General features: G+C 54.1%; 7 protein-coding genes across 7 annotated transcripts; 4 read left to right on the plus strand and 3 right to left on the minus strand.

Moving 5' to 3' along the window:
* Positions 1 to 1,835: 1,835 nt before the first annotated feature.
* On the plus strand, positions 1,836 to 4,679 carry BO97DRAFT_361950 (Zn(II)2Cys6 transcription factor domain-containing protein; the record flags this gene model as incomplete). Its single annotated transcript, XM_025692443.1, has 4 exons — positions 1,836 to 2,298; positions 2,354 to 3,431; positions 4,121 to 4,484; positions 4,578 to 4,679. Coding segments are annotated over 4 exons (2,007 nt in total), but the record flags the coding sequence as incomplete, so codon positions are not given.
* A 1,643-nt stretch (positions 4,680 to 6,322) lies between these two features.
* On the plus strand, positions 6,323 to 7,617 carry sidJ (putative siderophore biosynthesis lipase/esterase). Its single transcript, XM_025694652.1, has 2 exons — positions 6,323 to 6,494; positions 6,581 to 7,617. Exons 1-2 carry the CDS (start codon positions 6,441 to 6,443, stop codon positions 7,583 to 7,585), a joined length of 1,059 nt encoding a protein of 352 aa, XP_025554978.1. The 5' UTR covers positions 6,323 to 6,440; the 3' UTR covers positions 7,586 to 7,617.
* Positions 7,618 to 8,709: 1,092 nt separating this feature from the next.
* Positions 8,710 to 15,432, plus strand: sidD (nonribosomal peptide synthase SidD). The gene is made up of 3 exons (XM_025699697.1): positions 8,710 to 9,441; positions 9,503 to 13,291; positions 13,331 to 15,432. The coding sequence occupies exons 1-3, from the start codon at positions 9,073 to 9,075 to the stop codon at positions 15,347 to 15,349; spliced, it is 6,177 nt and encodes a 2,058-aa protein (XP_025554979.1). The 5' UTR covers positions 8,710 to 9,072; the 3' UTR covers positions 15,350 to 15,432.
* A 496-nt stretch (positions 15,433 to 15,928) lies between these two features.
* Positions 15,929 to 16,805, minus strand: BO97DRAFT_431591 (uncharacterized protein; the record flags this gene model as incomplete). The annotated part of the gene is made up of 3 exons (XM_025697497.1): positions 15,929 to 16,011; positions 16,131 to 16,550; positions 16,793 to 16,805. 3 exons carry the CDS (start codon positions 16,803 to 16,805, stop codon positions 15,929 to 15,931), a joined length of 516 nt encoding a protein of 171 aa, XP_025554980.1.
* A 1,773-nt stretch (positions 16,806 to 18,578) lies between these two features.
* On the minus strand, positions 18,579 to 19,158 carry BO97DRAFT_175700 (uncharacterized protein). The gene is made up of 2 exons (XM_025690340.1): positions 18,987 to 19,158; positions 18,579 to 18,936 (listed from the first exon to the last, which is right to left on the minus strand). The coding sequence occupies exons 1-2, from the start codon at positions 19,061 to 19,063 to the stop codon at positions 18,681 to 18,683; spliced, it is 333 nt and encodes a 110-aa protein (XP_025554981.1). The 5' UTR covers positions 19,064 to 19,158; the 3' UTR covers positions 18,579 to 18,680.
* A 777-nt stretch (positions 19,159 to 19,935) lies between these two features.
* fahA (fumarylacetoacetate hydrolase FahA) lies at positions 19,936 to 21,479 on the plus strand. The gene has a single exon (XM_025694653.1). It carries the CDS (start codon positions 20,003 to 20,005, stop codon positions 21,299 to 21,301), a length of 1,299 nt encoding a protein of 432 aa, XP_025554982.1. The 5' UTR covers positions 19,936 to 20,002; the 3' UTR covers positions 21,302 to 21,479.
* A 252-nt stretch (positions 21,480 to 21,731) lies between these two features.
* Positions 21,732 to 22,409, minus strand: maiA (maleylacetoacetate isomerase MaiA; the record flags this gene model as incomplete). Its single annotated transcript, XM_025691477.1, has 1 exon — positions 21,732 to 22,409. The coding sequence occupies one exon, from the start codon at positions 22,407 to 22,409 to the stop codon at positions 21,732 to 21,734; it is 678 nt and encodes a 225-aa protein (XP_025554983.1).
* Between the last annotated feature and the right edge of the window lie 546 nt (positions 22,410 to 22,955).

Here is a 22,955-nt window from a genome sequence, read left to right on the forward strand (position 1 = left end):
GGAAGCCCGTGAAGCCTTTGCAAACGCCCAGGCTGCAGAGGAAGCAGCCGGTGATACAGGGCCTGCAGAGGGTCAACCTCGCCGCCGCGCGCCGCCTCGCTGCAGCATGTGTGGTGTTCTTGGATATACACGTACGAGGTGTTTAACAAGGAAGGATTAAGCATAATTGCAGGCGTTTAAACAGCTATATAAACGTTTAAGAATACTGCATTTTTTGTATGTAAATCAAAATTCCGATATGGGTGGCATAACCGGCTGCTTGCCAAGACTGCGGTGGCCGACTCGCTTACGTGGCCGACTCGCTTACCGATTACGTTATGGAAGGTGAGTCAGCAGAGTAGTGCCCGGCCGGATTCGTTTGCATAAATTACGTCATTGCACCCCTCCCAGGCTGTTATCATCGCTTATCGCCGCAAATCACTGCTCTTGCCTAATATGGATAACTGGCAGTATTCCTTAGTGTTGAGAGCACACACATATACACACAAACATACACCCACACACACTCTCTCTCTCTCCCCTTCGCTTCTTCCCTGCAAATTGAATTTCAATAGGGCTTTCTCTTGCTCTTCAACGAAACTGGTTGAGGCTTAGCAGCCGAGCCATGTGCTCAATCGATATTCAGCCGGACAACCGCTTTCGCTACCTGTTGGACTATCAGGTCCCAAACCCCCGGGCATCAACACATTGCAACTACTGCCTCCGCTCCAGATTCCCATAGAGTGGGTCGCTTTCAAGCTATAATTTACAACCTCATGTCATCGGAATCATTCCAAAAACGTTCATGGCGTTGTCCAGTATGTCTTTGCTTTGATTTGATCCTCTACACATGCCAAGGCTGATACTATAACTAACATATGATCATCAGAAGATGAATTTGAGATTCTAAGAGTTAGAGTAGCTACAGTCCCCATATGTACGGAGACAATAAGTCACGCCTTGAAAGGCGGCTCCTGAAGAGAAGGATGCCCTTGGAACCAGCGGCTGACCGCAGCATCGGAAACAGGGCGGATGATCTCGGGACTCTGATTGAGGGCCGCGCCGCGCATGCTTATACTTCCCTCTTTGCCACCTGGTGTCACACAGAATCCGTATGTTTGAGTCTTTCACAAGATGGCTCGGGGCGCCGGTGGCGGGTGATATGATCCTCTTTGCGTATGACAGATTTCCGACGGAGTCTACCGCGGAGGAACATAGTAGGGAGGCGCCTTGCGAGTAAGTGGTGCCGACAGCTTTGACTCTGGGGACTGTGGATCTGGGGCTGAGGACACCAATTAGGTATGTAGCACGAATTTAGCCCTCTAGCGAGCGAGTCGGTCAACTGGCGCTGAACATGACGATCACAGGCGGATAGGGCTCGAATTTCCCCTTTCGGATCCGAACAGCTTTGCTTCTCGGCATTGAGTGGATAGATCCTCTGTCTGCCTCTAAGACTGCGTTGACGCATCTATCAATGGCCATTTCAGTGACAACCCTCAAACCTCCGACATGGTCTTACGATATTCGGGGCCATATTGCGCGATTCGCCGGCCTGGAACTCTAGTCTAGGGAAGACGCGATGATAAGCTGACAGGTCAATGCTCCCGACTAAGCCGTGAAACATGGCTATGTAACCTACAACATCATGGTTACCTTGGACTCTCTGCCTCGGCCTATATGCTGTTGAACCTACACAGTAGTATTGAGGTAGCAGACGCGGATGTACTATACAGTTGTTTACCCCGTTCTCAAGACACGGAACCCCTTTAAATCCTCGCAATTACTTGTCTTTGCCTATGAAACGAAGACTCGACATCAGCAGCACCACCTTTACCCTGGATACTATGGTAATCATGATGAATCAAGACAAATCATCCCAAATTGCAACTGGTCCCCTTCCCAAAAGTGTCAAGGTTCGAACAACGTGCAATGCTTGCCAGCAGGCGAAGATACGATGCAGCCATGAAAAACCGTCCTGTTTAAGATGTCAAAAGCATAACTACAGCTGTATTTATAGCATCTCTCGACGATTGGGAAGACCAGCCAAGAAAAAAGACACTACAACGAATGACAATTCCCTGCATTCAAATCAGAAACATGGCCGGGGTCCTTTGGATAAGAGGTTCCGTGGGTATCCCAGGAGAAAGAGAATCATAGAGGAGCCGATGCAAGAGCCCAGAGCGAGCTTATCAAGTTACAAGTGTGTTGATGAGGGAACAGTGCTGGACAACACGGCAAGCGATAACTTGGATAGTCTTGTTCCTGATGATGCAAGTCTGCACCAAGACTGCTTCATGGATCCTAATAGTATGAGTTCCCGTGGTTATTTATCAATTCATCATAAACTGCCACATGCTTACATGACTTGAACAAGTTTCCGACGGCAACGACCTTTCGTCAGACAACTGGTTGCAGGAATTCATGTCTAACCCTGTTACTGATTTCGAACAAGAACGCGAGCTGCTGGACTCTCTGGGCTTCAGCACCACTAAAGCCGAGAGTGTCAACGATATCAGTCCTTCTCATTCGAGCCACTTTACGAGTCCATCACGGAGTTTCCTTACTACGGAGTGTCATGATCAAGCCCCTGAGTGCTATTATCTAGCACCAAGCAACTTCCCCAGTCACGGCCACTCCCCTGTCAACGGCACACATGGGGTAGAGAATAGTCGGACCTCTGATTCCGAAGTCTTGAAGAAAGACACTCTTGCCTGGCTGCAACCGGTCACATCATCGACAGACGGGATCCCGCCGACAGTAACAAAACCCATGACGATGGCAGAACCTTCCAGCAGCTTCAATCCCGTCAGGGCTGCAAAGCGCGATACCACCTACAACTACGTGCCTGGAAACTTCAAGGCCAATGCCAACATGAGTGGGCGTCAATATCAGTGTCAATGTCACGAACCTACCATACGCGAATTGATCCAGGTTAACAACTTCGCCTCGCGTGCCGGGCCTGCAGCTACTATCGACTCGATCCTGAACTGCCAACGTGTGCTGCAGCAACTTTCGCACACCATTCTTCAATGCAACATATGCTCCCGTACTTGGATCAACCTCCTCATGATGGTCATTATCAGCATTGACAGCCTGGTGACAGCTCTAGAAGCTATCATATCGCTGGACAGTGGGCTTGCAGAGCGGTTGTTCGGAGAGTATTCTGAGCCCCTCTCTCCCAGCACCAAGCCCGACAATGTTGCCAACGCCAACTTGAGGCGATATCGAGCGAACGACCTCTATCTCAACACCCAGGTTGATGCGTGTCCGTTGGTGGTAGGAGGGTTCTATGTTCCATTTGAAGAGAAATTTCTTTTTATCACGCAGGTCCTCTACCTCCGCCTGTCGGAGTTGCAGATGACCGTGCGTCGCATTCGTTTATGTACTCAAGAATTTTTGGCTGTTCCTGCTGCCCGGGGCAGGCTGGTGATGATAATGGAGACAGATCAAAGGTTGGAGCTGGTCATGATGAAAACCAAGTTGCTAGCACGGTCATGATTAGACCCTCGGCTCATCTCCGATATTCTCAATCGCAGCTCAGAGTTACACGTGATAAGACGCTTCCAGAAATTGATTTTCGAACTCGCCACAATGCGTGCAAGATGACGTACGAGAAAAGCTGTCTTGGTACCATATTTGGACGGTAGCATATGGAGCATACTAGACCGAAGAGAGTAAGAGCACCAGGGTTGCTGCCTGCGCCCTGGAGCATGGCGGAGTGTCAGCCGTGTGACGGGGAGCGGATCCCATATCATGCTACGTCGTACAGTGAACTGGCGTGTCCAGAGAACAGACCAACAGAGCCTTTCCCCCGGGAGTGATATAAGCTGAGGCTGTTCTGGTACCTCAGCGACACGGCTTCGTGATTGGGCTGCAGGTGCCAGGTCGCCACAATGCATGTGAATGCAGGTGCAGGGTACAAAGAGTGCAGACATGAGACCAGCCCTGCTGCGGCGGCATGCGCGAATCGTGATCTCAACTGGCGCGAGCTCCTCCACAGGAAACGGGTCGCCATCTTACCTTTCTCAATGCAGCAATGACCCTGTGTCCAGTAACGATAGGGCCGAATATATCGCATTCTGCTTTATTCCCTCTCGCGCTGCAGTCCACTTTACGAGCACCTCCTTGCAGTGATGGACAGCGGATGTTCATGCTCGATACGTCTGCTGCAGATCATGAATGAATGTCGGAACCTGCAGCCGGTCGTAGAGCTGGCCACCATCCTAGACCTTGTCCATCGGGTTGTCCTCCAGGGGAAAGCGATGGTCAAATGCAAGGGCTGCCGCAACGACCCTCACTCGTCCTTTGCGATGCTGCCCGCGCTGGCGGAGCAGTGTCTGACCCTTCTCGAGGCCGGATGCCTAGCCTACAACATCACAAGTACCAACACGCTGCTGGACCCCACGGTCCTAACGTTCGAACAGCCTCTGTCACAGTACATTTGCCTACGCAGCCCATCGCAGCTGGGTCAGATGGAGCTCGACGAGAAGGAAGCCACGCTTCTGGTCCGAACGCTGATAGGCCGCGACGCCAAACAGTTTCTAGGATTGTTGGAAAGCTTGCAGAAGCTGCTCCAGTCGTTGGGGAAGGATATCGAGCCTGCGTTTCCACCCGGACATGCTGTGCTGCATCCGTGCGAGTCGGTGGTTGATACCGCCCTCCGGCGGTTTACGGTCTTCCTGGAACAAATCAAACTCGAGGCAGGTGAGTTCCTCACGTTCTGAGTGGGAAGAACTCTAATCGATCGCCACAGTGAGCTTTATCTAGATACCGTCATCTTCAGTGGGAAAGGGGTCATCGGCACAGGAGATTCTAGAGCTTTGGAGGATAGAGTACAAATCATTTGTCTGGGGTATACACCACGCTTTTAAGTCCGATGTATGATCGTGTAATATGGGATTTTCTGCCTTTGATATGCCTGTTGTGGTGATTTTCCGATAAAAGTAATCTAGCGCAGTAGACCGCAAAGGCGTGAAGCGCTTGTATAGTATGCCTGAGGTGCGAATGCCTTGGCTATGTTTGCAATGTTTACATACACTGTTGGTCCGTGCCTGCCGGTTGTTCCCATGGACCATGTTTGTCTTGTTTGTGAATTAGTAGGCAATCGCCCCTAACGATTCGCGCACAGAGTAGGAGTACTTACTTGGCAGTCTGCACTCCGAGTCCCTGTCTATGTAGCTTGCACAGGTGATTATGGAGAACCTAGTTCATTGAATGTCCCATCGAACCACACTTTATTCCAACCTCCGGCAATGTTCCTGCCTCACTGGACTCTCGCAAGGCGACACCATTCAGCACAATGCCAAGGCAACAATCGGCGCAGGCGAGAAATGCGGGCTCTGATTACATGGATTCGCGCGACTCTAGCTACGAGTAGCTCCGTGCTCCGAGCATTGAATAGGTGGCCTTCCAAGCCTGTTAGTTAGCACGATGCAGGTACCGATGTCGGGACACGTCTCGTCTTCGTATAGCACAAATTCTGCGGGTACGTAAAATATATGCTACCTAGGCATGCATCAATACAAACACTCCAACCATCAGTCCACACTCACAATTAATGAAGAGATTTCATCCCCAAGAAGACTCAAATAACCAATGAACTTCGGAATTGTTTGAACATGAGGCACTGATATGCACGCACGCACGCTAGTGCAAGTCCGAGCGGAAACGGAGGCTTTGATCTGATTAGACAAAGCGGATCTGATAGTCTAGCTCTGGTGGCTTTTGTCTTTTCCTGAGCCGGAGAATCTGATTAGATCGTCTCTGAAGGACGGAACTCACAAGTTGACTTGTTTAGTGCGCGAAGAAAGAGCCACCAACCCGACCCAGCCTGAAATCCGCTATTTTGGAGGCGTATCAATGCTGTAATGGGCTAGTTTCAGAACAGATCGATACGGGCGCAGCTGGAATTATTGTTGTAATTTGTGGGTGCGAGCATTACAGACAGTTCGGCACCTTTGGGTACTAGTCTAGGTAGGTTGGTGCGAAAATCACCGCCATTTCGGGCTACCAAGGTTTCGTCTCCCGGCATGTTCGGTCAGAGTTTGGGTAGACTACCATGGTTTCGAAAATGTGTACTGATTGATAAGTGATTGCACCTGGAACCGGACCTCGCAAATGGGTCGTCGGATTAGCTCGGATTTGGACCAGACACCGCCAGTACCAGGAAATGTGGTCCAGACAAGGAAGAGGTTAGAGACACCCACACAGTAACTGCCGGTCTCAGAAATACATCGAGCCGAGGGAAAAGCAGAACGTGGTCTTTGATCCTTCTCCACAATTACGCGATAACGAGCGTGGTTTTCTTAAAGGCCACCGCCGCATCACACCGTCATCGCCAGCACCAGCGCCAGCACCAACATTGAAGCTTCTGCAAAGTTTCTGGAAACTCAATCATTCCTCTGTGCCCAATACTATACACTTAATATTCCCATTCTCTCTAGCATCACATTTCAAGAAAGATGTATTCCAAGTTCTGGCCCCGGGGAGGTCTCCCGGGCATTCTGCACCACTACGTACGTCCTACCCCTCCTTCTTCCCAACTACTTCGAGTGAGAGAGAGATGGACAGGCACACTGACAATCTGTCTTAATCCTCACAGACCGAAACCCTCGTCGCCTTCGAACACACCAGCCACGTCCGCCAACCCAACAGCATCCTTTTCGTGGGTGGTCTCGGCGATGGGCTGGCCACGACCTCCTACGTCGCTGACCTAGTGAAACTCCTCCCACAAGACTACTCGCTCTTCACACTCAACCTCACTTCCTCCTACAACTCGTGGGGGCTGGGCCACCTGGACCGCGACACAAACGAGATCACGCAATGCCTGAACTACATCAAGGCATACAAGACGGAGAAGTACGGGCCGAACAACAAGATCGTGCTGATGGGCCACTCGACAGGCAGCCAGTGCGTGCTGCACTACCTGTACCGGCCGAACCCATTTACGGCCACACACGCCTTCGACTCGGACCTGGAGCACCTGGAGCGCATGCCGCTGGACGGGGCGATCATGCAGGCGCCCGTCTCCGACCGCGAGGCAATCCAATGGGTGCTGCACTGGGGGTTCGGCGGCAAGACGCCGGAGCAGGTGCGGGCCGTGTACGAGAAGGCGGAGGCGATGGCGCGCGAGGCCGTGCGCGACAAGGACCCCAAGTTCGACACCATCCTGCCGCTGGAGGTCACCGCCAACATCTGCTACGGCGCCAACGTGCCCATCAGCGCCCGCCGGTTTCTGAGCCTCGTCAGCCCCGACAGCCCCGGCTCGCCGCAGGAGGACGACCTGTTCAGCTCCGATCTGTCGGACGAGCACCTGAAGACGACCTTCGGCATGATCAAGGACCGCGGCCTGCTGAAGAGTAAGCTGATGGTGCTGTTCTCCGGCGCCGACCAGGCCGTGCCGGACTGGATCGATAAGGAGAAGCTGTTGAAGCGCTGGGCCAACGCTACCGATCACAATGGCCAGGTCCAGCTCTGGGATTACACCTTCAGTGGCATCATCCCTAATGCCTCGCACGCCCTGAGTAATGACGATCAGGGCCCGCCCAGGCAGTGGCTGGCCGAGAGGGTGCGGGGCTATCTGGAACAGTTGGAGAAGCAGTCGTGATGTAATTTAGCGTGCAATTTCAGAAATATTCCCTTCTATGAGACTGTAGATTTCAGTTACATGATGTCCCATAGCATTTTGGCGTCTTAATTGCCAGATAACTAACAGCATGATGAGAGTATTCATGGTGTCTCCAACCGACATAACTCCTTCCTCGTCACCTTAAGAACAATGTACTTGACTTTACGATCATGCTGCTACAAAATCAAAACCCATTAACATCTTCCCAATTGCCAAACACCCACCTTCGAAGACTTCCCCCTCCCATCCCCTCCAGACAAATCCCAACATACCTACCCGAACCCCTCCGAGGCCCCTCAATATACCATACAGTACAGTACGATACCAACCACCCCCACCAACCATCAAGTACGGTACAGTATTGGGCGCAAACAGCAAAAGCAAAACAATCCAATCCAATCTTATCACTGATTGATAACAACCCACAACAACCCATCTCGGGTAAAAAAAAGAAAAGAAAAGAAAAGCGAAACCCCGCAGTGAAACCAAAAAAAATTTTATTCTTCCACTTACTTCGCAGCATGAGAGCTAACCGAGAGTGGACAGGCTGTGGTAGAAACTGGGTCGCAAACCCAGCGCACTGAACCCAGATTGATAACAGAATTACCTCAAGGAGTCATACTGTCAAAAAGGACGACCACAAGACAAAAATGGAGTCAGACGAGTCCTTATCAATCTCCTCCGCCCCGCCACTTGCCGCCGAACGTCGGATGCTAGCCTGCTGCTTGCTCCGTCGTGCGTGCACTCTGAGAGATGGTGGGGGTATCGGTTGGGCTTTATGTAGGTGTGGGTTGTAGGTTGGGTGAAATTACATACAACAATATACGTACGTAGTTCATGAATAGGTAGCAGCAACTGGACTCCATTCCCAGCCCCTCGTACTGTCAGTTTGACAGGGTCGGTCGGGTACCTTTCCCGCAGCTTACAGCCTGCAATCATAAAACTGGTTGGTGCACACCATCATCAGAGATGAGGATGAAGAAGAAGAAGAAGAAGAAGAAGAAGAAGAAGAAGAAGAAGAAGAGATAATCGTGCCTATGCCGGTCTACCGCTACCCGCCATGTCCGGGTCTGGCGAGTTTAGCGTGCATGAATCTGCAGGACCCCGTCGCAATGAAAGAGGAAGAGACCTTCACCACCACCTGCGCGGCTGGTTCTGCACTGGTGGGGAATTCAATTCATGTTTTCACGTTTTTTGCTCCATCCGCCAACCTTGGCTGCATGACTATACTGAGTGTATCATTGACACCATACCACTTTGGTCGGAGGGCCCGAACTGGCGCAAGCGGTGACTTTTTTGGATCCAATCTTTATTAAATCCACTCCTCCTCCCCGCGATCCGTGGATTCCCTCCTCCCGCCAAACAACACATTATCACCAGCTGGACTGCAAGGAGAACGAAGACGATTCATGACCCCCTTTCTCCCATATCCTCCCAATATTCGCAAGTGTCGATAATTCAGAGTCATGATGTCCCAACCGCAAATCGACAGCGACGGCTTTCACCTTTTCCAGGTTGCCGGCCTGGAATCCCCCACCATAACAAACCCAACGGGCACAAGAGAGGAGATCGTACTAGCATCATGGATAATCCTGCTGCTGCAATCCTGCGAAGAGGGCCGAGTCTGCTTCCAATGGTCCTATGCAGGCGCTGGGCCATCATCACTGTCGACAGAGCAAGTAATGCCGGGATTGCAGACTCCTGTCGGCCAGGTTTCCGCTGCTATCGCCCAACATATCGCCAAAGCCACGTCAGGTCAAACGCCGTCAGCACCTGCATCTCTCTTACTAAGCACTGGCTCGTTGTCACAGACGTCGGAAGATGTTAAGGATGATGTATGTTCAAATGCTCCACGCACTGAGACGCTGCGCACTGGCTAACCTTGGTCGACATCAGGGCCTGATTCACATTGAACTCGGTTTCGAGAGCGGAAACCTCAAAATCCGACCCGTATGGCAATCGGCGAATGTGCTAGACTTCACGGTGAAATTACATGTCACGAAATTGGCCGAGCTGATCCAACGATGCCTCAACCACCCCGAAAGCTCCATTGAGGATTGTCTCCGGGCGACCACATCCGATCTGGACGAGATCTGGCACTGGAACCACGAGTTACCACCCACCTACAGCTTCTGCACACACGAGATGGTGACGGAATGGGCACAGAAAGCCCCGGAAAGCGAGGCCATTGCCTCTTGGGACGGCAACCTGACCTATGCCCAGGTCGACCGGTACTCCACGCACGTGGCGTGGAAACTCAAGGAGATGGGCCTCCAACTGGACGACATCCTGCCCATTTGCTTCGAGAAGTCCCGCTGGACGATTGTGGCAGTGTTAGCGGCCATGAAGGCCGGTGCGACCTTCGCGCTCATGGATCCCACACTCCCCCTGGCTCGTCTCCAGAATATGGCCCAGCAGGTGGGCGGCAAGATGATGCTGTCTTCCCGCAAGCAGCATGATTTGGCGACCTCAATTCTGCCGGGAGGGCCTGTTCTTGTCGTGGAGGAGGACACTTTCCGGAACTTTGATCTCAATCAGGATCTTCCCGCACTACCAACGGTTCCCCCGACCACGCTCATGTATATCATCTTCACCTCCGGCAGTACGGGTACTCCAAAGGGTGTCACGATCTCCCACCAGACCTACACGAGCAGTGCCATTCCCCGTGCCAAAGCCGTGGGATATACTGAGGAATCCCGCGTGCTGGATTTCGCCTCCTACGCCTTCGACGTCAGTATCGATAGTATGCTGTTGACTTTGAGCAACGGTGGCTGTCTATGCATTCCCTCGGATGAAGACCGACTCAACGATATTAACGGAGCGTTCCGACGGATGCGAATCAACTATGCGGGTTTGACCCCGTCGGTGGCGCGAATTCTGGATGCAGATGTGATTTCGTCACTGAGTGGTCTCGGCCTAGGTGGCGAGGCCGTCTCCGCGCGGGATGTGAAGCTGTGGGGACAGGACACCCGCATCATCATCGGTTACGGACCATGCGAATGTACAATTGGATGCACGGTGAACAGCAGCGCGGCCACCGGCAGAGACTACATCTCGATTGGACCTGGCAACGGTGCCGCGATGTGGATCACGGATCCCAACGACCACGACACTCTCATGCCCGTCGGCGCTGTCGGTGAGCTACTTGTTGAGGGTCCCATTGTCGGTCAAGGCTACCTCAACGATCAAGAGAAGACGGCCACAGTCTTCATCGAGGATCCTAAGTGGCTTGTTGCGGGTCACAACGGTTACGCTGGTCGCCACGGCCGTCTGTACAAGACGGGCGATTTGGGGCGGTACGATCCAGACGGCTCGGGTGGCATTGTCTTTGTCGGACGCAAAGACACGCAAGTCAAATTACGTGGGCAGCGCGTTGAGCTCGGCGAGATCGAGAGTCAGCTCAAGGACAGGCTTCCTTCGGAGGCCAATGTGATCGCTGAGGTGATCGTACCGCAGGGATCGGGAGGCCAGGCTACATTGGTCGCGTTCGTGGCGTTCCAGTCCCCCAAAGGACAGGAGCAGAGTGACCTGAGCCTGGTGGAGCTGACGGATGAGCAACAAAAGACGCTTTCCGAGGCCAACGCCGATGTGGCCAAGGTCCTGCCGCGGTACATGGTGCCCACTGTCTATATCCCCGTGAACTACATCCCAGTATTGATCTCCAGCAAGACGGATCGCAAGAGACTCCGACAATTTGGCACCACGGTAGACATTCGGCAGCTGGACCAAGGCGCGCAGACGAACGGCGCTAGTCGGGAGTTGACGGACCTTGAACAGCGCTTGCGCCAGGCTTGGAGTGTGGTATTGACACAGGAGGCAGAAAGCATTCGGGCCGAGGACAATTTCTTTGCTCTTGGAGGCGACTCTGTTAAGGCGATGAGACTGGTATCCGTCTGTCGCGACCATGGCCTCGACCTCACCGTGGCCAACACTTTCGGCCACCCTACCCTTGCCGCAATGGCAGAGGTTGTTCAAATCTGCGACACACAAGCACGCACGGAGTTGCCGCCGTTTTCGATGATTTCGCAGGATGTCGAGAGCGCCTGTCGCGAAGCATCTGCTGCGTGCGGGGTTGATGCGGCTGCGGTTGAAGATATTTATCCATGCACACCCACCCAGGAGTCTCTGTTTACATTCTCGCTGAAATCAGTCAAGCTGTACGTTGCACAGAGAGTTGCCCGCATCCCGTCACACATCGACCTCGATTCTTGGAAGAAGGCCTGGGAGGAAGCCGTGGCTGCCAAACCCATCCTGCGTACGCGGTTGGTGCAGCTGCAAGATCCCGGTCTCCAGCAAGTGGTGCTTAAGGGAAACATTACCTGGAAGCATGCGACAGACCTAAAACAGTACCTGGAAGACGACCGTGAGGAGAGAATGAATCTGGGAGAAAGTCTGGCACGCTACGCAATTGTGGACGACGCCAATGAGGGCAGACACATGGTCTGGACGATCCACCACGTTGTGTACGATGGTTGGTCCGAGCCACTGGTGTTGAAGGATGTCAGCGATGCGCTGAGCGCTAAGCAGATCGAGCCACAGGCACAGATGCGTGATTTCGTCAAGTACGTGCACGATACGGATGCAACTGCTATGAACGAATTCTGGAAGCGGGAGTTGCAGGGCGCCGTTGGTCCTCAGTTCCCCCGTCTGCCCTCCAGAGACTTCATGCCCACACCCGATGCTTTTATCGAGCATATAATTCCGCTGAAGACTGCCGATAAATGGCCGTTCACCATGGCTACTCTGATCCGCGGTGCCTGGGCGCTTGTGGCCGCGCAGTACTCTGGAAGTGACGATGTTGTCTTCGGTGAGACGCTCACTGGTCGCGATATTGCTCTGCCGGGCGTTGAGAGCATTATCGGTCCTTTGATCGCGACACTTCCCGTTCGCATCCACGTCAGTCGTACGAGCACAGTTGAATCCTATCTTCAAGCTGTGCAACAGACAATTTTGGCTCGTGTCCCCTATCAACATATGGGCATGCAGAACATCCGCAAGGTCAGCCATGATGCCCAGCACGCATGCGAGGCCGGTACTGGCTTGGTTGTTCAGCTAGAACCGGAATATGTGGGTAGTGATCTAGGCTTCCAAGTGGGAGATGTCGTTCGAGAAGCCCTCCACTTCAATCCCTATCCGCTCATGCTGGGATGCGCTGTGCGCAAGGGTGGCTTCCGGATTTGTGCTAGTTTCGATGGCAGCTTGATCGAAGTTGCGCAGATGAAGCGGATGCTTGTGCAGCTGGAAGTGGCCTGTGTCGAGTTGACCAAGGGTCTGCAGCGGCGTATCGAAGACATCTCGTGTCTGCCCGAGGTTGAGCTGAACCAGATCTGGCAATGGAACCAGACCCCTCCCCTCTCCCGAGATGAGTCTTCAGGAAGACTTCGTGCCGATGCCACCATCAAGCACGGTTCCAAGTATCCCTCGGCAGTGGTGCCTTGGGTGGTCAATGCCCGCAACCCAGCTCTGTTGTCGCCGATCGGATGCGTCGGAGAGCTCTGGCTCGAAGGTGCCTTCGTCACTGGCGAAACTGTCGACTCCCCAGCCTGGCTCGTTGCTGGAAGTCAAACCTGTCCTGGCCGCAGCGGTACAGTGCAATCGACTGGAGACATGGTACAGCTTCGTGAAGATGGGTGTCTGGTCTTCGTTGGTCGCAAGGAAAATGTTGTTTCTATCCAGGGACACGCTGTTGATATTGCCGATATTGAATTGCACTTGAACCGACAGCTCCCCGCCACAATTCGTGCTGCCGCTGCTATCCGCCAGTCACTGAATGACACCGAAAAGACGGAGCCTGAGCTGGTCGTTCTGGTTGAAAAGCCGGCTTCCGACGAAGAGAGTGTTTCCATCCTGCCCGCCACGCAGGAAATAGAGGGCGAGTCTGCCACCACCCTCAGTGCTAAGATTCCCGTCAGCGTCGCTGTCGTCCTCAAAAAGCTCGACAAGTTCATCCGTGACTCGCTTCCATCTTACATGTCTCCATCCGCATACATTGTGGTTGACAAGTTGCCTGCGCAGGGCGAACAAAGTGACCACACTCTGCTCAACGAGCTCGCCTCCAACATTCCCCAAGAGACTCTAGCTGAACTCTGCAGGGGTATCAAAGAGGCATGGGCAAAGACCGCTGCTCAAACCAATCTCACAGCTCCTGAGAGAATCCTACGGTCTGCGTGGGCCAAGATCCTCCGACTGCCGGAGGATGAGATTGACGTGGACGACAACTTCTTCCGCCTGGGTGGTGATTCCGTGCTGGCAATGAAGCTGGTTTCCAGCCTGCGCGTCCAGGGCCACAATCTGTCGGTAGCAGATATCTTCCAGCACATGCGTTTGGGTGATGCGGCGCGCGTCTTAAAGGTCAATCAGGCCTCTAAAGCTAAGCAAGCTCAGCCCTACAAGCCCTTCTCTACCCTCGGCCGCTCAGATGTCGAGACGTTCCTGTCCCAGACCGTCCGTCCCCAACTCGCCGACTCCTCCTGGTCCATCAAGGATGTCCTACCTGTGACCGATTCTCAAGCGCTGGATATCCGCGCGACCGTGCACGCCCCGCGCACCTCGATCCAATACACCATGCTCACCTTCGAACAGGGGGCGATCGATGGCGGGCGACTGCTCCGCGCGTGCAGCGACCTCGTCAAGACCCACGACATCCTGCGGACTGTCTTCGTCGAGCACGACTCATGCTTCTATCAGGTCGTGCTCCACGAGCTCGCGACGCCTCTGACCCAGCACACAGCCGACAAAGAAGACCTGCAACAATACATCAGCGAGCTGTGCAACACGCACATCGAGTCGGACTTCCCACTAGGGTCATCCTTCGTCCAATTCTTCCACATCACCGCCCTCGACGGCCGCGAAGCCCTCGTCCTCAGCCTCTCGCACGCGCAATACGACGGCGAATCCCTCCCGCAGCTGCTCCGCGACCTCGAAACGCTCTACACAGGCACCCAGCCCACAGAACACATCCCCTTCCCCGCATACATGGCACACATCACAGACCCAAAGACCCAAGCCCCAGCGCTATCCTACTGGAAGAACCTCCTGCACGACTCCACACTAACAGTGCTCCCAACATCCAGCGGCCCGAAACCCACAACCTCACAATCCGTCTTCCACACGCAAGCACTAGAAGACCTGGACCTAACCACCCTGCAAGAAACAACAGCCACAACGACAGCCACGCTCCTGACGGCATCCTGGGCGCTGACGCTAGCCCGCCTGCTCAAAACCGCCGACATCACCTTCGGCGGCGTGACGACGGGCCGCACGCTCGACTTCCCGGGCATCGAGTCCGTGGTCGGCCCCTGCTACCAGCTGACGCCGGTGCGCGTGCGCTTCCGCCGCGACTGGACGGCCGCGGACCTTCTGCGCGCCGTGCAGCGCCAGAGCGCCGAATCCGCCGCCCATGACTTCGTGGGCTTCAACAGGATCGCGCGCGACTGCGCCCCCGCCTGGCATGGGGTGCAGTCGTTCGACTCGCTCGTTCATCATCAGGATTTCGAGGACTTTGATTCCATGCCTTTCGCGGGAGGGCAGTGCGGCGTCGATATCCTCAACCCGCATGGCGATGCGGCGTATCCGGTCAAGGTGGTTTCGTTTGTTAAGGCGGGGCGCTTGCATCTTGGGGTTGTTGGGTCCGAGGAAGAGGAGGTCAAGATGTTGTTGGGGTTGGTGGTTGAGACGGTTAAGGAGGTGGTGGGTTGTTGTGTTGAGGGTGGGAAGTCGTTGTTGGATGAGGGGGTGTTTTAGGTTGCGTCATTTGATGACCGGAGCTTCGACTGTATAGTCTGGTAATGCGATTGTGGTTAGAAGTAGGTATGTTTAGAGAATAGATTTCTGGTTTGTTTATACAGAAAATTGTCGCACGGAGGAAGGAGCGGAGTGTGCGGTGGTGTTTTGTTCACATGACACCACGACTGACTGCTGCCTGCTAGTACTGGTTCACGCACTTCAGCTTGCCCAATGTTATACTACTACAATACAACCAGTCCAAATCGTGTGGCTACCGTACGAGCAGACGATACAGTTACTCATATTATCTCAAGCCTACTGCAACCTCAACACCCTAAATTGGATCATCAAATCACCACGTCATTGGCAACCCAACAAAAAAAAGGTATAGCAAAATATAGCAAAACACCAAGGACTCAAACAAGAACAAAAGCCTCGATGCTAACCAACAAAAACTTAAGCAAGGGTATCACCGCGAAGAAGAAAGCAAGGAACGTGATCCCAGAGAAAACAGAGGAAAGCAAGCACCCTAAAGCCTAACACCCCCCCCAAAAAGCGACCCCAAAAAACAGAAGCACCTCAAATTCCAACCCAAATTTAACAAAACTCCTGCACCGCATACTGCGGATACACATGCTCAACCCCACAACTCGCCTTGCCGCCAGCGTAAAACGTCATCTCTAGAAACATCACGCACCAGAAAGTTAGCGTCACGTCAACCTCCACACTTATATCCATCCATCCATCCACCCAAGATCATGACCAAAAGACCGAGACAAAAAGAAAAAGACAAACATACCGTCGACGGGCAAGTTCCTCTCCGGGTTGCGAATGACAACCTGGCTCTGCCCATCGGGCGTCAACCGATTCTCGCACGACAGCTGCTCGTGCGCCTCGGTGGTCGAGTTCCTACCCAGCCAGATGTCCACATGCCAGACTGGGTGGTGGCGGTCGGCCCAGTCGCGGGTGCAGCTCTCGCAGTAATCCTCATGCAACAGATACTTGCGGAGGTAGGGCGAGTAGACGAGCTCGCACATGGCGAACTCCCCGGGGGCGGTGGCGAAGGTCAGGGGGTTGGCGTAGGTGCCGATGCCGCCGGCCGTGTAGCCGCGGCCGCAGTCGTAGGCGATGTCGGCGCCCGGGGGGTCGTTGTCCGGGTAGCCGTAGAAGGTGTAGGAGACTTTGGGGACGATGGCGCAGGGGACGTTCGGGGGGTGTCCTGTGGGTGGGTTGGCAGGGGTTTGTGGCACTTGTGGTGGTGTGGCGGGGGGTTGGTTTGGGTAGGGGTTGACGGGGTTGACGGGGGTGGTAGGGCTGAAGTCCGTGGGCTGCGGCTGCGGCTGCGTCGGGTTGTGCGGGTGGCCGTGGTCGCGCGGCCCTGTTGGATGATAGGCGTACCCGTCGCTCGAAGTGCTGCCCGTGTGGCCGGTAGGGAAGACGGTTGGTGTGCTGGTGGGAAACTCACCGGTGCCATTGCTTCCTCCCGAATTGGGGAGCTGGATGGGCGACTTCAGGTGCTTAGGCAGCAGAGTCCCCAGACAAACGCCCAGGATGATCAGGGCAAGGAGACACACTCCCACTGGGATGGCCCAGCGTAGCCATCTCCATCTACCCTGGGAGGGTTTGGTGGTGGCTGTCGCCGGAGGGGGGATGCCTTCACCTGCTTGGCCGCTCATGGTGAATGTCGAGAGAAGATGCAAGTGGGTTGATGGCAGTAAAAAATGAGACGAGGATGATGGCTGTTCGATAGTAGTGATAGTAGATTGCAGGACGTGATCAAAATAGAAGATTAAAAGACTACAGAAGATCGAAAGACGGCAGCAGGCGATGGATGGCTTAAATAGGGGACGAGTGACTCAAAGGGAGTCATCCATAGATGCCAACATCATGGAACCATTCGCTCATCATTTGTTGACCTGTCCCAAAGTCCGAGGGCTCGTCGTCAGCATACAAACCGCATCGAACGTCATGCCACCGGAGTTACATTTCCGGAGAACCAACTTACGCTGTGACTCTTGATGTATTCACGACACGACCATGTGCAACAATGCCGTCGACATCAGACGGAATTATCGAGAAAGAAGAATCGAGCTGCGTGAAGGCCGTGGAACAGAAGTCCTGCGTTCAATTGGGAGCTATTAACTCTAACTGCAGGTAAAATGACCCTGACCATTCCATCTCCCATGAATGATAGACTGTACTTCATTGACGGGAACCATTTCCGAGCCCGTTTGGAGCACCGCGTCATCGAATTCAATACCAGGATAGCGAACAGGTACCTAATGAGCAGCATTCTGACTCGACTGAAGGACTTCAACAAAGAACTGATCCGTCTCCTCGGGATACTCGAGAACAATCCGGCTTTGTTCGTCCACAGCCTTCCTTTGCGTATCCGCTTTAGCGCCTTGATCACGAGGGAGACACTGACCTCGGAACTGATGATGCCCTCGATGTGTGGCCAGGCGCGCAAGGCTTCGATGGCCTGAATGCGAATATGAAATTATGGGCATTGCGTAGCCATGGCGTATAGACCCGGAATGACCACAGGGTATGTCGTGCTCTTGGAGATTCTATTTATAACAGCGATACTGCTTGAGAGCACTGCGGTGCAATCAGCGATTATCCGGTCATAGCTGAAGCTTTCTGGGAGCGAAAGTCTCATCATTCTGATCTGTACCAGGACGCTGTGGCGGAGCACATCTGCTCCGCGTTGAGTAAACGTGGCGTAGCGTTTCTGACAGAAAGTACCAAGTGAGTAAGCAGCTCGTAGCGTGTTATCAGCCTTTGCATAGTAAGCCACAAGTCTTCGTTATTCTGCCATCGTTTCGACTTTCGTTTAGCGCCAGATATGAGCGATTAACAAGATTTAGTAGCTAAGAATGCCCACAAAGTATCTCGTGCTTCGCCAATGCTACGAACGACGCTCGGGCATGGTTCTCTTACCCACTTGGGTTCACCCATATCCTCAACGTACTTAATAGGTCCACCGGTGGTATATCAGGCCGATTAAAGTTGGGGTGGTCGAACATGGCGAGAAGGAATTCATCTAACTGCAGCACCTGAGGGCGCACTTCATTCACAAGCTGAACCTCATGGTGAATGAGCAGAATCGCAGTGTCATAATATCCGCATAGACATTCTCCCATAGCAAAGAGAAGGCAGCAAATCAAAACTGGTACAGTTGTGGGTCGTTGAAATCATTTCCTTCGTCTTGGAAGGCCGTAGGATCGTGCCGACTGCTCCAGAGCAAAGCTTGAGTAGGAATCAGTCGGCCGAGTGGCTGAAAGCCGCATCTGATTTGACCGCACTCAGCATATTGACCGCATGGCAGACCGCAGGCTCGATCAAGCTAAGTTGACGAACGCGTCTCTCCTATGGTGAATCGACCAGATCTACCAGACCTGGGATCGTGTGATGTCGAAAGTAGGAGAAACAGCGTTTTACGTCCGGAGCCAAAGTCCACGCATGCGCGTAAATCAAGAGCGTTCGTGCAAGGGTCCCTGGGCGTTAATTGGGAGCCTGTGGACGTTATACTCGCAGCTCCGATTGGTATTGCTGCAATTGTTGCAAGCCCCGGGAACTGATCGCATCGGATCCGCTGCGTTCTACAGAGAACGATCGGCCACGGTTTCGAGTGATGGTGTAGTATACCTACCGGGAGGTACGGCAACCTGTTCTCGATCTCGTTCTAAACCTTTTATGCTTTGGCGGCACAACCTCACGCTCAGTCATGATGACTTGATGGCTTCAAATGTGATGTTGAAAAGACCTTGTGGCGCTTGACAGCCTTGCTGGGGCTAAAATGTAGGCAAGGCCTTTTTGACACTAGGAAGTGTACCACTGAATCGTAGCGCGCTGACATTCGATCACGGGCTTTCACTAGGACCAATTTCAGCCAATAATGGTTTCAATCTGAAAATGAATGTTAGCCGCTCAGTTGGCAGAACCCGAGGGGAAGCAAGAAGAAGCTGTGAGGCTCTTGGGTAGCTATTTCAGGTCTGGTTCATGGCCCCTTTGTCGGTGTCAAAGCTCGTGCTGCGGCGGCTATCCAAGCATTGACCTGGCCGGCTCCCGTGCCGACCCAGCTAGATTGTCATTCTTCGATCTCTCTGGTCCCATTCTGGTGTGGTATTCAATGGTGTATTGGTTCGTATTATCCAAAAACCTGTGCTCCGCCTTTCTTCGACACTAGAGAGCGGATCGAAGGTCTGAAGGGGCATTCATCTTGGGTTAGTGTTCAATGTCGAGGTGGACCAATTGAACCGACTAAGAGAAGGTGCTGTACGTGAATGTCAACAGCCTTCAGGATCCGTGGATAGAGACGCAATGAAGTCTGGTCTGTACAGTCGACGATATTGTCTGGGATTGGGATGGAGGGAAGGAGGCAGCGGAAGGAAGCGACGTCGGAGTTGACGCCCGTAGACGCTCTGCGGGGGAAAGACGCGGAATTGGCGCTGGGCGGGGAGGAAGTCAATCCAGTCAAATTGCCGGGGCTAAGCGGGTGCGGACTTGGTTCCGCGCGTTGGCGCTCGACCCCGCCATCCATCATCGCAATAAGAGAACGGACATCGATATTATATCCTTCTAGCTTCTCTCCAGTCTCTCTTCTTCATCTTCCTGCTCTCATCCCTCAACAACTCCACCCTGCCCTCTCCCTCTCCCTCACACACAATGGTTTCGTGGCTACAGATCCCCAAGAACTCGCCCTTCTCGTTGGCGAACATCCCCTTCGGAATCATCACCACCGCCAAGACTGCCTCGCGGGTCCCTGCCATTGCCATCGGCGACTATGCATTGAACCTGAATGCATTCGCCTCGTCCGGTGGTTTCTCTCAGCTGCCGTCTTTTGAGCCCCACCTCAACGTCTTCAGCCAACCGACTCTGAACGCATTCGCCGCCCTGGGACGACCAGTGCACCGCCAGGTCCGCGAATACATCCAGTCCGTCTTCCGCGCCGACACGCCCTTCCCACAGATTCTCAAGGACAATGCGTCCCTCCAAGAAGAGGCGCTCCTGCCGTTGTCCGAAGTGACCAACCACGTCCCCCTGCAGATCGGTGACTACACGGACTTCTACGCCGGGATCAACCACGCCCACAACCTCGGGGTCCTCCTGCGCGGACCCGATAACGCCCTGCAGCCCAACTACAAGCACCTCCCAGTCGCATACCACGGGCGGGCCTCGTCGATCGTCCCATCCGGCACCCCGGTCCACCGCCCGAACGGCCAAATCCTCGCCAATCCCACCGCCACCCCCAAGGTGCCGATCTTCACGACCTGCAAGCGGCTGGACATCGAGCTCGAATTGGCGGCGTTCGTCAGCGTCCCCAACGACCTGGGCAAGCCCGTATCCATCCAGGAAGCCGAGGACCACATCTTCGGTTTGGTACTGATGAACGACTGGTCGGCGCGCGACGTGCAGGCCTGGGAATACGTGCCGCTGGGCCCGTTCAACGCTAAGAACTGGGCGACGACCATCTCGCCCTGGGTGGTGCTGCTGGACGCGCTGGAGCCCTTCCGCACCGCCAGCCTGGAACCCGAGAACAACCAGAAGGTGCTGCCGTACCTGCGCGAGAAGCGCACCGACAACGTCTTCGACATCCCGCTCGAGTTCGAGATCACCAACGAGGGCGGCCAGCCCACGACCATCTCGCGCAGCAACGCCAAGAACCTGCTCTTCTCGTTCCCGCAGATGCTGGCCCATCACACAATCACCGGCTGTAATCTGCGCACCGGCGATCTGCTGGGCAGCGGCACCATCTCCGGCAAGGAGCCCGGCACCGAGGGCAGTCTGATCGAGCAGACCAAGGGCAAGGACCCGATCCAGCTGGCCGATGGCTCGAGCCGTGTCTTCCTGGAGGACGGCGACACGGTGGTGCTGCGCGGCAAGGCCGGCACTGAGGGCAACTATGTGGGCTTTGGCGACTGTTCGGCCAAGATCCTTCCTGCAGTGCAGCTGGACTTTGCATAAGCTAGACGTGTAATGATCCAAATCGAATTGTACCGTACCTATCCACAGAATGAATCAACCCTCCCTACCTTCACAATCACAAACAAACCACCAAACAAAACCCAATCCCTGCCCTCTGCACAGTCCTCTCCTCTTCAATAAGCATTCCGAGGGAGAAACCCCGGACCCCCCTTTCTTTCAGCTTCCTAGCCGTACTCAACCTTATAACCAGAATAAGTGTATTCCGGGGGAGAAACCCCGGACTCCCCTTGCTTTCAGCTTCCCAGCCACATTCATTCTTAGAACTAGAATAAATGTATTCCGGGGGAGAACCCCCGGACCCCCCTTCTCTTTCAGCTTCCCAAGCACCTCAATCCTCTGACTGAAGATACAAGTATTCCCGAGGAGAACCCGGGGATCCCCTTCTTCCATCTTCCGGCATAAAACAGAATCAATCAATCCTCAACTCGGCAGGAGTATCCAATTGCCTAGCCCAATGCGCCCTCGTAAATGCTTCCAACCCCTCCAACCGCGCAACCACCCCCGCAATCACCGGAAACTCCCGATGCACATCGACCCCGAATCTCTCAGCCCCCCAAACAGCAGGCACAAGACACACATCGGCCATAGTCACGGCATCACCAACACTATACACCCCCGCAGAACCAGAAATAACACCCTCATAAGCCCGTAACCCCTGCTCAATCAACCCCCGCGCCCACTCCTCCCGCTGAGCCCCAAGCTCAGCAACCCTCTTCAGAATCTTCAAATTAGTCACAGGCTGCACATCGCACGCGATGATGGCCGCAAGGGTGCGGACGATGGCCCTCGTCGCCGGGTCTCGCGGTAGGAGCGGGGGGGTGTCTGGGAAGGCCTCGTCGAGGTATTCGAGGGCGGCGAGGGATTGCGTGATTTTTATGGATGAAGCCCCATTTGATGAGGTGAGGACGAGGGTGGGCACGGTGCCGGACGGGTTGCGCGCGAGGTTGGCGGGCGTGTGTTGCTCGTTGGCGAGGAGGTTGATGGGGATGGAGGTGTAGGGGAGGGATTTGAGGTTCAGGGCGATGCGCAGGCGGGCTGAGCACGAGGACCGAAAGTATGTGTAGAGAGTTATACTTGTTTCCGGCATTTTCAGGGGGTTCGTGTTGTGTACTGGGGTATTATTCTGGGTGGTGAATGAGGAGTGGGTGAGATGCAGTACTACCTGTAGGTTGCTTGGTAGGAGTCGAGTTGACATATATTTCAAGCATGGTTCCCGCACCACAAAAGGGTAGTCGCGGACATGCGGATTGTCGTCACATTGTCACACGACCAGGGCTATAGACATGGGTAGCTTATGGTGTACAGGGAGCGGTCTTGACTCGGTAGGTTTCTAGTTCTTAGAGGCACTGGCGGTGCTTCCTCTTTTGCCATTCTGCGTAATGTTGAGTATACGGGATCGATGACGGAACATTTCCGCGGCCCCTCCCGAGCTTCGCTCCCCCGCCAATTTCCGCTTCTTTCCACCCGGCTATAGCAGAGAACTCGTATACTTCCGAACTGGCCTTTGTCTTACTGGAAGACTTTACTTTCATCGACGTCACCTACAAAGCCCTACACCGGATACCCTCTGGTACTCTCGCGCTGTGTTGTCCTTGGCTCTAAGTTATAGAATTAAGTCAAGCTGGGAAGCTGA

This window comes from Aspergillus homomorphus, assembly GCF_003184865.1.
Source record: "Aspergillus homomorphus CBS 101889 unplaced genomic scaffold BO97scaffold_4, whole genome shotgun sequence".
Lineage (NCBI taxonomy): Eukaryota > Fungi > Ascomycota > Eurotiomycetes > Eurotiales > Aspergillaceae > Aspergillus > Aspergillus homomorphus.

Coding starts and splice junctions, on each gene's coding strand:
- BO97DRAFT_175700 (XM_025690340.1), bottom strand. CDS start 19,063: ATGACTGAGCGTGAGGTTGTGCCGCCAAAGCATAAAAGGTTTAGAACG. Junction 18,937..18,986: donor ACAGGTTGCCGTACCTCCCG/GTAGGTATACTA, acceptor CGTTCTCTGTAG/AACGCAGCGGATCCGATGCG.
- sidJ (XM_025694652.1), top strand. CDS start 6,441: ATGTATTCCAAGTTCTGGCCCCGGGGAGGTCTCCCGGGCATTCTGCAC. Junction 6,495..6,580: donor CGGGCATTCTGCACCACTAC/GTACGTCCTACC, acceptor TAATCCTCACAG/ACCGAAACCCTCGTCGCCTT.
- fahA (XM_025694653.1), top strand. CDS start 20,003: ATGGTTTCGTGGCTACAGATCCCCAAGAACTCGCCCTTCTCGTTGGCG.
- sidD (XM_025699697.1), top strand. CDS start 9,073: ATGATGTCCCAACCGCAAATCGACAGCGACGGCTTTCACCTTTTCCAG. Junction 9,442..9,502: donor CGGAAGATGTTAAGGATGAT/GTATGTTCAAAT, acceptor GGTCGACATCAG/GGCCTGATTCACATTGAACT. Junction 13,292..13,330: donor TTTCTATCCAGGGACACGCT/GTTGATATTGCC, acceptor TTGAACCGACAG/CTCCCCGCCACAATTCGTGC.